The sequence below is a fragment of the Parus major genome, chromosome 4 (assembly GCF_001522545.3).
Source record: "Parus major isolate Abel chromosome 4, Parus_major1.1, whole genome shotgun sequence".
Lineage (NCBI taxonomy): Eukaryota > Metazoa > Chordata > Aves > Passeriformes > Paridae > Parus > Parus major.
In genome coordinates this window covers 20,583,921-20,601,867 of record NC_031771.1, presented here as the reverse complement: position 1 = coordinate 20,601,867, position 17,947 = coordinate 20,583,921, and the positions used below count along the sequence as shown (strand labels likewise).

General features: G+C 35.9%; 1 protein-coding gene across 7 annotated transcripts in view; it reads right to left on the bottom strand.

The window, feature by feature from the left end:
• The window catches only part of BANK1 (B cell scaffold protein with ankyrin repeats 1), a 133,718-nt gene that overhangs the window by 78,806 nt on the left and 36,965 nt on the right, over positions 1–17,947 (bottom strand). For 5 of the 7 annotated variants that reach the window (XM_033513641.1, XM_033513640.1, XM_033513646.1 and 2 more), the window contains exons 4-7: positions 16,271–16,419; positions 14,935–15,073; positions 12,254–12,396; positions 5,718–5,841 (exon numbers count right to left, since the gene is read on the bottom strand). In XM_033513641.1, coding sequence (XP_033369532.1) covers positions 5,718–5,841; positions 12,254–12,396; positions 14,935–15,073; positions 16,271–16,419 — 555 coding nt within the window. The remainder of the gene's footprint in view (positions 1–5,717; positions 5,842–12,253; positions 12,397–14,934; positions 15,074–16,270; positions 16,420–17,947) is intronic. The other 2 variants (XM_033513642.1, XM_033513644.1) reach the window with 1 other exon arrangement.

Sequence of the window (17,947 nt, the reverse complement as noted above, 5' to 3'; positions counted from 1 at the left end):
CCACCCTTTTTGCTCCAGAAGAATCATAATATGGGAGAGAGCAAAATCTCATCTCACCATTAAATATAAGGAACAAGCAGTTCTTGGAATACATAGCTAAGTACTAACTGAGAAAACATGTTAAGACAGTTTTGAGTGTATTTTGGACAAAGAATATTCCAGCACTATCCCACTCCAATATTATTTTGACAGGAGGCATTTGAGTGGGCTACAATTTGATGAAAAGTCCCATTAACAACCCTAAACTGATTTTTAAACAAATTTTGTGTTGCCTAACTTTTCTTTCCACCAGGCAAAGAAAAATCTAATCAAGAAACTGTAAATATATGTACTGCACCTGTGTAAATCAAGCCACTTGTTTTAGAAGCCTTGGCAGGTTGAACTTCCATCAACAAGAGTATGGGTTGTAGTTTATATTCCCTTGTATTTTCAGTGTGCTTTAAAATCTTTTGGGTTACAATAAGAAATCTTAAAACTGCATAGCACCTAAGATTTTTGAGACAAGTAGATGCTACACAACTGTCATTTGAAGAACTATCATTTTTAGCCCAGAGTATATGCATTCGACTTCTTATTTCTGTCTTGTTTTTCCTAAATGTAGGAAAAAACAGGATTCTCTTCAAGTGCTCAAACCCGAGCTAATATTTAAAAAGGCTTCCACAAATCCTCCAACTGCTTTTCTTAATACTTGTGGGTTTTGCTATTTTTTTAGGTGTTCAGCAATGCAGTAGGTGTTGAGCAGTAATCATAGAGTAAACTTTATGAACTTTACTGAATAGTTTGCACCATTAGGAGACACCAGAAGATCAAATAAATAGAGTCACTAAAAAGAGCCTTAACACGGTGTTAATAACATACTCCAAATTAATTTTCACTCATACTAATGAAACCCCCCAAAAAAAATGGTTACTAATCTGAAAGGCAATCAAGTCTATATTACCAATGGACTGGATGCTATGATTTCTTCACCAACAGAAAAAGAGTAGGTGGTATTCATAAGCCTGCTCTAGGTAAGCCTACACCTGCCTAGAATGCATTTCTATAATCTTAAAGTAACATAAAACAGAGGTATTCCAAAAGCACTTCAGCTGTTTTTTTCTGGTCACCACTCAACTCCTCCCTAGCTGAGTTTGATATTCAGGCAGGACTCGTACACTCACATACTTCAAATATTACAGGGAATTACATCATTAACAAATGAAATATCTCAGCCAGCCATAGAGGATGGTAAAAATAAATAAATAAATCAATTTCCTAAAACAAACATTTTTTTTCTATTGCTGCTTGTAGTAAGCAGAAAAAAAAAAAAGGAAACTTCAAAAGCAGCATTGGTGGTATAGTGAGATCTTCTACATAAAACTCAAAGAGGAAATGAGTGGTTCAAACCAACACTTTTAGTCTCTTCTGCTCATGAACCTGAAGCCTGGTGGCATCAAGTTGTGACACAAAGCAAAAAGTCATGATGAGGACCCACAGATGACTGAGCTTCACTAACTTAAGACAGTTTTCAATACTCTGATTTTCAGGCAGTCAACCAGCAGCACCCTGCACTCACACAAAGGAGGACACAATCTTTAAGGGCCAAACTTTTCCAGACTTGCTGATAAATCCTCCCCCAAAGCAATGAACTGCTTGAGGCCATCTCAGTACAGCTGTTGTCTTGGTAAATGCTATACTGACAGTGGAGATGGCTGCTGTTTTTTCAGCAACCTCAGCAACATTTCAGTGACCATTTCTGTATGCAGCTGTGGTACCAGTAGTCACTCTCTGCTAATAATAATTAGCTAGTAACATAAGCTAATAGCTTTACCTCCCATGCAGTGAAGGGGAAAAGAAGTTCTTAGGCTTGGCTTCTCAGAAATTTCTCCCCAAAATCCATAGTAATTATGAAATGCAGTAAGGTTAACAACCTCAAAAGAGATTATTGAAATCTCCTGGTCTTTGTTTTTTGCCCTCATTCTGAAAAGAGACACCACTAACTGTTTGAATCTCTCCCAAGTCACTAGGAAAAGGTGAAGAACTTCTCTCTTTCCGCCAGGTTCTACAGCAGAAATTGATGATGACTATGGGTACCACTGTCAAAATAACAGGTAAGAAAAGTCCACTACAAAATTCATGTTTGTTTTTTAAATTATAACTGTTCTTTAATTGCCAATTCTTAAAACCGAGTTGAGCTCTTAAGACAAACTAGATGTTCTGCTGTAAAGAAAATTCCTCATACTGTGTTTAACCGCTTTAAATAGTTTTGTAGTATACAGAGTGAGAAGATGCTGTAATTATTTGAAAGCCCACATGCTTCAGGAAGAAAACACCATTCTTGAACTTGCAAGTTTGTCACACTGAATTGGTGAAAATTGTTGGAAATTTTGCCTGCTGTTAAACTGGAACAACTGGTACATTTCAGCTAACTATACAGAACTGAGCAAAAAGTAGTAGTTATAAGGGTAAAGCAGAGAGCAGCTTTTACTCAACATCAGCCCTTTAATGGAGAATGTTAGCAGAGTAAAGCTGTGGCTGTTTGGCTAAGAGCACTAAGAACTGGTTAGCTGATGCTCACAAGATGGAAGGAAAGGTTAAAGGGAAAGTTCTCAAGTGGCACATTTTTAAGTGCTTTAAGGTGGCTTCTTCAACTTTCAGCTTACATTGAGGCCAGTACTTGCTTTTAATTAAAGTTCTATTTGACATACACAAGGTTGAGAGGGAATTGCTGGGGGGCTTTTTGTACGTTTTGCCCTGTCATAATCCTTTCTCTTCTCCGCAGAGAATTCTGAAAAACCTCAGCTATAAAACAGAGCATAAAATCTAATATTACTGTATCGTAGCATTGTCTTAGCCTGCAGGAATTTTCATAAAATTGAAGTAAGGAAACAGAGCAACCTACAGTGCTATTTCTGCACATCTTGTAAGACATCCTTCTTTTATTTCCCAAATTATTGAAACAGGACATGGCTGTTTTCCTTAGCAATTTAAAGAGCACCTAAGATGACGCCTACAGTGTTAATACCAGTACATTCTCCCTCCCCCCATTATTCTGCTAAAAGCTAAAATCCCAGACTCTATTTCTTCTTTTGGGATAGGTGTTTCTTGGAAAAAAGAATTACAGAAATCAGAATAGGATTTGCTATGTTGCTAGCAGTTTTAGGTGACAAAAAGCACTGTTCTCTACAAAGCAAGTTCAGGACTTTCATAAGCATCAGTAGTTGAGTTTAATTAGAGATATAGTAATAGATAACTTGTAAAAAATGAAAATTAATAGTGGAAAATGAAACTGGTTTTCTTCAAGTAAATTGCTATTTCTTGGACAGAAAACAATGCAACAAAAATTCCCAAATCTGAGGATTGTGAGAATCAGGGCTTTCCAAGAAGAATCATATTTCTTAAGAAATATTTTGAAATAGGAGTTTGGATTTGTTAGTATGCTTTGAACTGAATTCTATTACAAGAATATGAAGAAATAATTTGCATACAATATACCCTGAAATAAATTCAGTATGGAATGTACAATATTTAGACAGCATTTCCACCTTTAGTTACATTCTTCCATGAGGGATTACACCACCCCTAAAAATCCCAGACAAGTCTTGGCTCTGTCTCCAGTTAATGCTGTTTGTTAAACATAATATTTTCCAGTGGTTTCTATTCAGCCTGCATTTAGCTTGCTCATCTGTATCAGAATTAATCTTCTGCACCCTTGCCACCTGTCTTGACTATACCAGCTTAGACGCTGAGTACTCACAAGTACTGCATTATCATACTAAAATAATGTTGAACAGTCATTTTGGGGATAGGAATGGCTCCTTAAAAGTTATGTAAGCAAACATGCATCTCATGATGGTTTTGATCTAAACCACTGTCTATATAGGAAAGCATACTGCATTTTTATTTATTATATTACATGCCTTTTCTATTTACTTTTACATGCCCAAATTTTTAATTACACAGCTTCACACTTTGTGAGAAGTCAAACCATGCAATTCATTAGTTATCCAATCAATTAATTAATCATAAGTTCTTCATTCTTGGTTCATTTTGAGGTCATACTGAGATCTTTCAAGTGCAGCAATTTATTAGCTGTACCCTGATGTGCAAGGATGCTCAAATAAAGCATCCATGTAGAACAACAGAGAGAAAGGTTTCTCTTCCCCATGCCTCATGCTGAAAGCTTGTGCTCCTCTCATTCACTACAGGACATGTCTAGTGGCAGTTTGGGATGCTTCTGTGGGAGTCAAAGACACAGGTTTATATACCTTTCAGGCAGAAGAGGGATAAGAGTCTAAGATTCCCACATTTTGAGTGCTTCCAGCACTACAAACACATCCTTCTTTCATGAAGAATCTGGGCATCTAACTTTGCACCTTTGTTTTGGGCAATACATCAAACCAGTTCACTTTAAGGTCACTATTGGCTCAAGTAGTCAACTTGCTCTTGAAACACACAGGCTTTTTTTGGGGCCATAACAGGTTGGTTAGCATTGTTCTCAATATTCAAAAACATCACCAGATCTAATAGTTATTAGAGAAGTGAAACATCTTTTTCTCATCAACTAGCATTTCACACTGGGAAAGACTCTTGAATCTGTGTTACCCTGCAGTCTTGCATAGGAAAATTGCAAGGACAGGTGCCTCATTTATTTGCTTCCACTAACTTTGACATTTAAGCTCATTTTTACATTACAAGTTAAATCATGTTTATATAATACAGAGGAGTGAATTGCATCAACAGAGAAAAGGAGAGGAAACATGATGACAATTCCAGTAGTGCTACATTCAAAACTTGTTTGTATGAGCACTGGGTTTACTGATTGTAGAGAGCTTATTTCTCTCTCAAAACCATAGTCCAGCTACACAAAAGAGAAGTCAAATGGCATCCTGAACACATCTTTCTCAAGTATTTTACAAGGAGAACACATTATCTTGAGTATTGCTTTTCCCCAAAAGTTTCTTAAACTGAGGTTTAATCCACACTTGAAATAACAACATAATGATGTTTTCAAAACACAAGCTAAATAACCACACTCTTGGTTTATTGCAAACCAGCCTGAATCCCAAATAAGTAGTTAATGAATTCAACCAGGGCCCTCCATTTTGTACTAACAGCAGCTTCTGTTGATGCATTACTGAGTTGTGCATGTAATGTATCTACCTTATAGAGAAATCCTATTTTAACTCACTGGGATGCCTTCTTTTAAAAATTAAAAATAACAAAATTATCTTTTGGCCAGAAGTAATGAAAGCCATTAAGTGCATAGGTAGTAAAAGTGACTGGAGAAGTTTAGTGCTGTTCTAAGATCAAAAGCCATCCATTCTCTTCAGATACAGAAAAGTTTCAGATTTTCCCCATACTTGGAAAAAGTGAAATTTAAACTGAATTGCAGAAGAGCAAATAGTAAAAAGCATATAATGTACAGGCATCTTCACATCTTATTGCCCATTTTCTCTGTAAGTATAAATTTTCTCAGCTGTAAAACTGCCAATCTGCAGTTAATCCAAAGCTGATCAAAAATCCAGAGAAGTATAAATACAAAGTATTGAATCACAAAGTGATGATTTACAGAATTCTTTCTCCCATTTTTTCTGCTTATGTTGTCTTTATTTGTGGATTTGTGGATTCTTACATTTCACTAGAGGCTTTCGATACTTAAGGATTGTCTTATTAACATTTATATGTAATAACCATAGCATCAGTAATAAAATCAATACATAGAACAAGTGACTCACTAGCTTGGTGATGGTGTTCTTCTTCACTTTGGAATGGGCTGAATTCATAAGTAGATATTTTGCTTTTCAGTAATGAAGTCAGAACATTGTCTACCTTCTCTACAGAAGAAAATTTCAATGCCTGCTTAAAGGAAAGACAAAAGAGAAAAAATCTTAGTGTATTTGTTGCATATATATTTTTAACTTTATCCTCAGAGTGCTGGTGAATCAAATTACTCAAAACAGTATTATGGCAAACTCTCAGTAAGAGCAGCACAGTTTTTGAAAACTATAGAGGAGATATTTTAATACAAAGAATCATGACAACATGATCCAACTGTACATAAACATGCATTATAACATATGAAGTTCATCCATAACTTAAAAACTTCTGGATGAAGTGTAAGGACAGGAAGATGTTTTACTACAGCAGTAATTCAGGGTGAGTTTAAAGATTATAGTCGCTCTCTGTTACCCAAAACTTTTACATTAAGATTGTGGACTTTTCCTGGTAGGAAACAGCTTCAGTTTCATCAGCCAAGACATGACATTGTTGACAGAACAAGAAACTGATATCAAGCAGATAGATCAGCTTCCTACTAAACACACAGTCTTTAGACAGGGGAAATCTGCACTGACTGCCAGGAGATTTTTGAGTGCCTCTTTCTGGACAGAAGGTTGAGATCTACACCTAACAACTTTCAAGGTAGCCGTAATTAAATATCTCTTTGCCTGGCCTGACAAGAGCAACCTGACTACAGAGATTTGAAGAGTAAGGGTATTTTACAACAAGTACTACAGCTCTAGTCTAGTCTGTGCTACACTGGGCACCAAAAGGAGCTCAGCCACAGCAGAGAACTCAGGGACAGTTGTTTTACTCTGCTCAGGGTAGCCCTGTGTTAAAGTTTGCCTTCCCACAGCTGGACTGTGGCTGGTCAAGACAACTCTGGGATAACTAAAATGGAACATCTTCAGACATGCTCAGTATATGAATTTAGAAAGTCTATGACTGACATGCTGAGGAGAAAGTGACAGGGGGATGTACTAACAAAACATGAAGTTTAATTCCCAAGATTGCTGAAATGTAATTAGAAAAGTTAGTATGACATGATCAGAAAACATTGAATGCAGAGGCACGATATAATTTTCATCCAATTCCTACCAATGCAAGAGACATTTATGCAGGTAGGAAGCTAACAATATGATTACTTATTTTTCCAATAATTAACCCTGAACCTTCCAATATTAAGATATGTAAAATCCATTGCATTTCTTTTCATAATTCACTCCCTTTCTGTGCTGTCACACTACATTCTCAGTATTTTTTATTCAATAATTATGAATATATGTCATAACCTTCAAAATCCAAAGCATTAAGCATTAAGAAAATACTCCACCAAGGAAAAAATATCTTTCAGGCTTGTTCTAGAATAAGAATCTGAGTACAAGACTACTATGTAAATTCAGAAAGCATATGCAAAACCTCCCAAAATATCTATAAAACCTCCAAACTCTTAACATGTATAACAACACTACATTTATAAGTTATTAAGAGGAATAATATCAAAATTCAGTTAGGAAACCATACTATTCTCACTCATTCCAAAGACATCTTCTTAGATATGTTATCATTACACTATATTAACACAGTTCAATCTAGAGCAGGAAAAAAAACAAGTAACAACACAGGAACTAGTTCAGTTAAGTGTATATGGCAGATCCTGTGTCACGAGGAAAGAGGCTCAAAACCATTGGTACTCAGTGAAGCAACTGTGTAGTAGATACAAATTTAAATGGAATAAAACAGTCCTTCACAACCTAAGATGGAACAAGTTCTTGAACAGAAAAAAGCTTCAGAAACTTGTAGCAAAATTTCTCATACATCAACAGGCCTTCCCTCCAATGACCAGCCTATCCATTTCTATGCATTACAAGTCAAGAACAATGCACTTCTTATACAAAGTTATCAGTGCAATCTGCTTCATGTTTTCCACTTCAACTTTTTGTTTTTCCTCTTACTCTTGGGATGTAAAATCTGAAGGCTTAAGCAATGATTTAATAAGCTATGCTGTTAACTAAACCATAATGGGGAGCATTGTTGTACTACTCTACAGCAAAGATACAAAAGGAAAAAAAGATTAGTTAATTTAAAAGAAAAAATTTAATTAAAAAAAAAAAAAAGGGCATCTATGTCTTTTATCTCACATACAGGAGGGTCTGTTTCAGCACTTATGTGAAGATAACAGCTAAAACAACAGCAAAACAGAATTAGGAATAGGGCCACTCTGCACTATCTAGTTCCATACCATAAAGGGCACCTCCCCAAGAAACAATTTGGTTTAGAGACTTCCACTTTACTGCCCATTCTTGCCCCAGAGCACTCACAGACTCAAAGTCTGCTGTGTATATGTATTTTAACATACCCTACACAGAACTCTATAGACTCAAGAAATCTCACCAACATTACAAAACTGAAGTTCCTATGGAAGCTTCAAAAAAGCAAACAGAAGCAGAACTGTATTTAAAATTGAACTTAAACTTAAGCACCCTGCAAGAGAACTCTGAGCCACTTAGGAAATTGAGAAAGCCACCTAAGCAATAATCCTAGTTTCCCCAGATGTCCTTACAGCCCCTCAGAACTAAGCTAGTGACTTTGTAGACAATTTTTTCCCATAGTCTGTGAAGCACAGTCAACTATTCTCTACTCCCATGCTGGGAGTCCTTCCACAAGTGTTACTGCTAGTCCCAGTATCACCTTCTCAGCTGTAGGCACTATCTCTATTCCCTCTCCCCTTTCCAGAGCAACAGGACACAGCTGTGAACAGAAAAGCCCCAAGTGCTCACCATCACACCTGGGCTTCCGAAGACATCCTTGAGAAAGGAGACCACCAAGCACAAATTTTGCTACTTTTGTCAATGACATTACCTATGTTCTTTAATAACTGCTAACCAAGCCCTGAAAATGTGTGCCACTGAAACACAGCATCCACAGCCAGTAAATTAACATATTCCACACTGGCTTTGGCAGTACTAACAAGGTTACATTTACATAAAGATGAACTTCTCCATTAGTTCTTACATATCAGACACTACTTGATATGCACTTCTATATCAGGATTGATTTTGCCAAAGAGAATGGGCCAGGTTTAAAATCAGTCAGGCATTTCTAACAGTTTTAGCCAGTGATAGAATATGGACAGCTTTCATACCTAGAGGAAAAGAAAGAAGCATTTTAAAATAACAGCTGTCGATGTTGCTGAGAAGATTGAAATATTAAATACAGTTTCAAATGAAGTATCTCTGGGGATCAGGCAGAGATGCATACAAAATATCACCACATAAGTCATATAGCTATTTTACAAGTTTTCATAGAGAAGGCAGTAGTTTATTTTCATGATTTTTTTTCCAATATCAACTGTAACTGGAATCCTGTTTAATGACTATGATAAAAACATAATTGAAGATATCAAGTATCTCAGAATCATAGGAGTATTATTCAACTGAAGTTTGTCATAAAGACTTCCTCAATCTCTTTAGATATTCTAAGTCACTCAAGCTAACATGAACTTGACAGTTTCAGTAATAAGGATATGACCTTAGCTTCAATTTTTTTTTCCCCTTTATTTTGAAACCTAATAAATCTATGCCAGGAAAGCCCAACACTAAATAATTGAATCAATATTTCCATTTGGTAGAAAAACTCTGAGAGAAAAATCAATACAGCATGTAAATCCAGCAGAATGCTGAAATGATTAGTTGGTGTAAAGTAAAACATGAAATATGAAAAAGTTTAATTATGAATTATAAAAACCTTAAAATCAGTCTATACATTAGGTTACTGTAAGAACAAAAACTCCCTAAGAGAATTTCTTGAATGCAGAATTATGTGAGAGAGCCAGAAATCATGACCTTTATCCAACTTTCACCTTCCTTTATCCTCATAGCAAATCCATTCAGCATAATGGTTCAGTTATTATGATCACAACTCTTCCTACTTTAATATTTCAGGTTTTTTTCTTTCAAAACTCATGCAAAGAAACTTATTTAATTTTATTTATTTATTCTATTAAATTTTAAATACTTTTTTAGTTGTTTTAAATTATCTTGCTGATGTTGGTAAATGCTTTTTAAATTCAGAAAAATTTGGAACAGAAAATTACAATCTATTAGATGTAGCAAAGAATTTCATCCAAACCCATTACTTGTAAAATCTTAGATTATGCTTAATTTAAACCTTAGCTAATGCAAACCTTCAGTTGCTCTCAAAAAACAGATCCATAAATGCAGTGATACCATATTTTGATAGTCTCCCACTAAGATCCACTAATTCATCTGACCATCACTAAAAGGAATGGATAGCTGCAATCCTATTTGTTGGCTTTTGTCTCTCTCTTTGGCTTTATTGGGGGACAAAGTGGAACATATCAAAGGAGCTGGAAGGGTTGGCAAGACAATACAGAATATAATGTAAGCATTTTACCAAAGCACTGTGTCTTTGGTATGAACTAATGCAGCCATTTGCTTTCATCAAAGAATTTTAATAAGGAGATACTTCTCAGATTGTAAGTATTTGTGAAAATCTTGAACTTTCTCTTGAATCACAGAGTGATATTGCTTTGATAATAATTGCTGTAAGATTTTTCTATTTTCTATCAGTTTTATTTTCCATTGTGTTTGATTGTTCCTTTGCATAGATAAATGACTGTTGCCCCAGGACACTTTTGCAAACAAGTTGATAGTCTCAAAGGTTTTAATTATCCTGGTTAAATAGAAGTTATTACTACTGCTGCTACTTGATGGGAATTCTAATTAGTATCAAGTCTGTTTTGCTTTTCCTTTTGTGAACATATTTTAAAGATTAAGTTAAATTATGTTCTGTAAATTGCATCTTTATGATGTAGCTTGTTAACATTAAATTAGGAGCTCATTTAAAAAGCTTGCAGAAAAATTTTAGCTACCCAGGTAGTTAGTGTACCTCACTCTGAGGCCCAGCAGGTATCATTAAATGAGACAAATCTTCCAACACATATGTAAACTTACAGAAGAATTACCATTGGTATACTTTACCACAGAGTAGCCATGACATTGTGTGGACTGTAGAGCTTACTCAACTAAAAACATTTTTTCGACATTAGTTTTTCAGTTTCCAAAACAAGAAAAATAATAGCATATAGCATTTTCACCTCATTTAAACCCTTGCTTATTATTCAGAGGAGTAAAGGTGAGGAAATGTTAAACATACTTCATAGCCATAACACTACAGCTGTATTTCCTGGTGTGCACTACTGCTCTGCACAGAATTATTTTTTCATTTGAATATGATTTGAATTGCATGTGCTTTAATAAATATTATTCATGCTGGTTAAATGAAGGGTCAAACTCCTGAATAATACAAATAACTCTCCAGTGGAAATATCTTGTGTGTTGTAGGTATCTAGATTACCATGTTAATGATAAATTTTTAAATCATTATGGTAAACTTCTTATGTATAGAGGTTTAAATGAAACTTGTTAGAGGCTTACTTAGACATACTTCAAAATACAGACTAAAAAATTATGGATACCATAAAGAATTTAAGAACACATTTGCTCTTTGAGTTGCACTATTTTTTTTGTGCAACAGCCTGTTTTCCTCCCTAGAATAGAAGTAACTTGTACTTGGAAGGAATCTAGCTTCATCTTTAATAGAAAACTAATAATGCAATAAATCATATTTTATTAATCCTTTTGTTATGAGTGTAATGCCTTAGGTGGTGGATAAGGTATATTTGTCACAGGCAAATGAGATTGTCTGCACTGGAAACACAATCTATTATTTTTGTTCTGGCTTTGCAATTGCAATATAGACATTGTGGAAGGTCTTCTTGGGCTACCCACCATTCAAAAAATGATACTTGAGATTCTGTCCTACCTTAACATAGGCTTCTTTTCCTGATATTTCTTATGTGCCACTGGAAAAGAACAGGCTGCAGAGCACTGCAGTCTGCTGTGCTGATCTGAAACACAGTTCAAAACCTGATTTTTTCTAAATATATGCAAAGAATGTGCATGGCAACCAGCAAATCACATGAATGATAATTCAGCAGCTGTAAATGGACTCTACATGAGCAGCAACTTACAGCTTCCCCTACAAGCTATGCCAGAAAAATTTGGTTTGATGGTGAATGAATAACAACCCTCCAAATACAATGTGGTTTAAGATTAATGCTTCTATTGGTTTCAGAAATACAAAAAAATAACACTTTAAATGGAGAGAGACTTCAGTAATATTTGTTCTTATTTTCAGCCTCTGGAGTGCAGCATGTTGCTCACTGGGCATATACAGCACAAAGGATGTTTACATCATTAGCTAAACAAAACAAGAAAATGGAAAATTTGTTTTCTCTTGCCTGACTTGCTTACAACTAGACATCTCAGAGGCAGGCCTCTTAATCCTGAGCTTACTACTGAGCCATTACAAAATTACTGTGCAATCAAAAGACTGCATACCATCTCTTAGTTCATTTAGGCACTTACATTCTATTTTTCTTTAATTAAAATTTGAGAAGTCAACTTACCTGACAAGTGAAAGCTATTGGGTCGGCCACTTTCTTTAAAATGGGTTCAATTTCCTCTAGTGCAGTATAGTATTCAATCTGTGCTGTCGTCTTAATGACTCCCCCAGAGTAGACATTTACATATACAGGGCCAGCAGGAAAATCTTATAAAACACAAATCAAAACACCAGCTGAAGATATTTTACAGTCCCAAAACAGAGATCTTGGGGAATGAGTAAAAGAACAGAGAATATCACAGAAAAAACATAGAGTTGATGAACTGACTGGATTTGCATTTCACAGATGATTCAGTGTAGTCAGTTTTTTTATTCAGGTCTTTCAGTCTTTCACAAAGCTGACGAACGAAAATGTGTATCTTTAAATCTGTATAAAGCAAACCTATTGTATTGCTTCTCATTAGAAAGGAGATGAAAACAGAATGCTTAAAATTTTGAAATGCCCTTTGATAGACTGATGACCTACAATCAGCGTCCTTATGCCTACATGTTAAGGAAAAAAGTTCATTTATCACAAAAAGTGCAATCACTATTAATCTTAAAAACTTTTTTTTTTTTTTATTGCAGTCAAGGTTCTCAAAATTGTATTTGGGCTAGGCTGCAGAAATTGCAGTATAATTAATTCATTCTGGTTGTTTACCTCATAAAAGCCAAGGAGAGAGGCACTTGTCTGTTACTTAAGTATGACTCCCTCTGTGCATGCAGCACAAGCCTGCTTTATGAGCACATTTCCCAACCCATTAGTGTTTGTTGTGCCAGGCATTCTGCTGGACAATACCAGCAGAGTCTTCTTGAAACACTAACTCTGCCCAAAAAACAGTGAAAAAGGGACAATTCTGAAAATGGAGAACAGGAATAGGGACAGGGAAACTAGACTAAAAGTACATCACATTAAATCACTTAAATAGAAACTGCCCAAATGTGGGTTAAAAAAAAGCAAAAAACAAAACAACAAAACACAGCATTTCTCCTATAACATCAGATCAGCTGGACCTAAAACAGGATACTTCCAAATTTCCACTTTTCCAGATTTTCAAATAGGATAAACATCAAACACAAATGGTATAAGAAACAGAATTAAACTTGCCTACAGCTCTCTGCCAATTTTTTTGTATTTAATTTACTTTTCATATTTTATTTCTTCATCTACTACAGAAACCTTTTTGTGATCAACAGTGTTCCGACAAAAAAAAATTTTTGGAAGGATCTTTTGAGACCTATGCATGAGGAGTGCAGCTTTTGTTCTTTGAAATCCAGTTACAAATGTAACTTCCTTGTTTGTTATGTACTTTCCAGTCAGGTTTCTAAAAGCAAGCTCTCTGCACCATCACAATGATAAAGAACTCTCAGCCCATACATGGCCATCATCTTAGGACAGTGTTCAGGATGAAAATCATAGAATAAATTAGGTTGGAAAAGACTACCAAGGTCATTGAGTTCAACTTCTGACTGACCACCAACCTGCCAAAAAGACCATGTCACATGTGCCACATGCAGTCATTTCATCCACTCCAGGGATGTGACTCCTCTACCTCCCTGGGCAACCTGTTTCAATGTTTAACAAACGTTTCTGTGCAGAAATTCCTCCTGACGTCCAACCTGAACCTCTTCTGGCACAGCTTGAGGCCATGTCCTCTTGCCCTGTCACTGGTTTCCTGGGAGAAGAGATCAAATCCCACCTGGCACAGCCTACATTCAAGTAGGTTATAGACAGTGATTATGCTTTTCTCCAGGCTGAAAAATGCCAGCTCCCTCAGCCACTCCTCATGTGAGTTACTCTCTAGGCCGTTCCCCAGCTCCATTGTCCTTCTCTCACACAATCCAGCACTTCAGTGTCTTTCTTAAAGTGTGGGGCCCAGAACTGGACACAGCACTTGACTGGTGCAGTCTCACCAGTGCCAAGTCATAGAAATCATCAGGTCAAAAAATCACCAAAACATAGCTCCAAGAAGTCACAGTGGAAAACTGTAAACTATGTATGCACTTCCTCCTAAGGTTATATTGCAATTATTTTATAATAAAATATGATGGAAGTTCTTCTGGGAATTCTCAGCATGCAGCCCAATAGCAAACTATACTCTGAACACATAGGTGAGGAATGTTGTAATTCTTAACCCACATCAAGAATGGGTATATGTGTGCCCCTTAAATCTGCACAGATCTTCTAAGAGAAACTGTTAAATATTTTAAACTGTTATCAACTAGTTATGGAGGGAGCAATAGAAAAAATCATTAGGAACTAGGAAAGATGAGTGATACAGAGAAATGGCATGAATGTGAACAGAGAAAATAAATTATTACCTGCATCAGAAAGAATTATGGAGAGGAGAATAACTAGATTTACTGCATTAAATATAATATGAGACATTTACATAACAGAGTAATAAGAAAAGAATATTAGGTTTGCATTTTACGGCAGTAATTTTGAAAAATGTTAATCTGTAACTAATCAATGACATTTTTAAGACTGCCACCTGCCATTTGACCACAGAAAACCAATCTAATAGAACCTAGGTTCCCATAAAATACAAGGCCTTCCTTCTCTGCATTATTAAAAGTGATGTGTGCAAAACTCATGTACAGGAAACATCCACAAAATAGTAGAAAGGGAAACTACTTATCAGAAAAAGTGAAGGGAGATGAAACTTTTTAGTTTTTCTTAAAGATAAAGAATATTTTTCTTACTTAGGGCTTTCACATATTTGACATTCTGGTTCCAAGAGGCTGTCTGTGTTCTAATTCGTTGATTATCTGTTATGAATTCAATTTCTAGAGTTTCTTCATCTATTTCCTCTTTCAACAGAATGAATATTTCACCAGGGTTCTACAAAATTAAAATATGTTCCCATTAGTCCTTCAGAAAATTATATTGGAAATGTAACACTATATTGAAAGTGTATTGAAAGAACTTTTCTTTATCAACAGCTTCATGCAAAAAAATTGTACTAACAAAATATTACAGTTATTATCTCACTGCTTCCTTTAGTATTTTGCTTACATGAAAGATACAAGTACTGTAGGATTTTAAATTCCATTTACATAGGGATATTTTAAAAGAGTATTTTAAATGCATATGTAGGTGAATTGTTACATTTTCTAGGGCCCTTCTACTTTATAGTCTAGAAGAACAACATCCATCCTAATAAGGATAACCTAAAATACTTTTAGAGTCAGCCTCTTACAGTAAGGTGACAGTGGACAGAAGCAGCATATGATGTGAGACAATAGCCCTTTACTACCTCCTGAACCAGAGGCAAAATCACTCCCTTAGAACTGTCCTGATCTCAACAATGAAATAATGTTATTATTAATATTACTTAATGTTATTACTAATATTACTTATTATTAAGTCATCTTTAAAATACAGAAAACAAACAAAATCTGTGACATTGTGTGTGCACTGCAACCTCCATACTTGACCATGGCCACTCACATGTAAAATGAAATGCAGTGCTAAATTGTGAAATAAACCTATGTTTTGCATAAATTTCCTCTGTTTATGCTGTCACATATTTCTCACAGCCACTCTGATTAAAAGCACATATGAACATTTATGTCCACTGCATATGCATGCAGATATGTACACATAAATATTTCTGATTTAATTTAAACTAGGTCTGTGCTCATACAAGCCCTGTGTAATTCATGGTATGGGCACGTATGCATCTATACATACACCCATCCTGGATTCTTGCCAAGACAAATACCACATCTCTCAAGAAGTGCCTGATTGCTTGCTCCCTCTGAAGTCTAAGGCCCACAGGACCATAATACTTCAACTCGAGGTGCTAAATAACTCTAATAGAGCTGTCTCCAAAATACTTTACTTGCAAATCTTTGACTGTAGTGTGGATGCAACACAAAGGCAAAATGAATCCAACTGCAGCCTTGATGCACTCTCATTTTGGTCCCTTGGCAATTTTGGAAACAAATAACAGATATAGTATGAATGAGACTGCAGCAGGAGGAGGAGAAGAAAAATTACTGTTATCCTAAAGATTTTATCATCTAGAAGTCTTACCTCACATGATACTCTTCTCGGAAGCACCAATATTGACTGCTTGTTACTTTCTAATCTTTCAGAAAGTGCCTCTGTTTTAAAAGTGAAGTTTGTTTCTTCTGATGCTCCTGTGATACCTGACAAGTTAACATCAGAGATAGTCTGGTGATCTGAAATAAATAATGTGAAATAAGAACACTGTTAATAATCCTAAACCAACAAGACATGGCAATGATGTGGTTTCCAATGTATTATTCGTGTGGCATTTGGAGTCACATTAAGGACAGCACATAAAAGCCTGGCAAAAGTCCCTTAATGTAAATGTGATGAGATGTCCTCCTTTGATAAAGAGTTTCCTTCTGAAGTTTTGATATTGCAGCCTTGATTTATGTGAACAGACTCTCCACATATGCTTTGTCTTCCTAAAACAAAAAGGGGCAGAGCCTTTGGACTGAAATCATTGTGAACAGCACAATCAGGGAAATCAGGCAGTTCTGTCATCTCAGAATTTTCATACACTAGGATAAAACACAATTTTACCACTCTTCCCTTCTTTATAAACAAGCAGATGCTATATGGTTACATCAACCCACCTGTCTACAGGAAGAGTTTACATGAGGGCAGTGATATCTGTAACATGGTACTATGACAGTAGGCACAGATTTCTTTGACACAGATTCCATGCTCTTTGCCTGCCTTAATGGACAAAAGGATGGATGGAAGACATACATTTTTTAAATAGGATAATCTGAGTTTGGAAATGCTATGCCATTTACATAGGTAGCTTGCAATCAGTTTCTTTTCTGTTTAGCTGTACCAGAAAAGGCCCAAGAGCCTTCAGCGAATATAGTGAATCCTTCACCACACTGCAGAATTTTAATCATGAAAAAGAACTGAGAACTGCATCTGCAGGGCTCTGACTATGCCTGTGTTTTAGCAAAGGTATTCTTTACCTGCGGTGTCTCAGTTGTATCATTACTCCTTCTTTCCAGACACTCTATTACCCTGTGTGAAACACTCCCGCCACCCATCTCAAAGGACTGCAGCAGCTCTTCATCATGGAGGATTAGTCAGTACACTGCAGTCACCTAGTTACGTTACTGATATCATTTCACACTGTTCAGAGTTAAAAAATCTTGACTGGCTGATGAGACAATATCCTGAGAGACACCCATGCTATCTTGTATTACTGTAAATGATGAAAGACTCACAGTCAATTACATTCAAGCATACAAAGAACTTCTGAGGTACATCTTTTCCTCTTAAATGGATATAGAATATTAAAATAAATTAGTGATGGGCAGAAAGCAGAACAGTAGCAATTTGGCATTGCTCAAAGAAATACCATAGCCATTTTGCATTTCTTTGAAAAGGTGCCCAAGTGACTGAGGTACACAAACCATAACAGTGCTCCTTAGTGGCATGGAGACCTTTCCAGTCAGTGTCAGTACTGGCAATCTACAATTAGTTTTCTCACTTCTTGCTTGTCTTTACTTCTTCCATATGCACCAGTTCATCTGATACATGTTTCCTTGCTTTACTAATCTTGCCTTTCTTAAGGCATAGATTTAATAAAGTACCACGATAATAAATGTGTCTGCTAAATGAAGTTATGCCATGGCATTTACTGTAGAATCTTTTTGATGCTTTAATAGGGAAGGGAAGGGAAGGGAAGGGAAGGGAAGGGAAGGGAAGGGA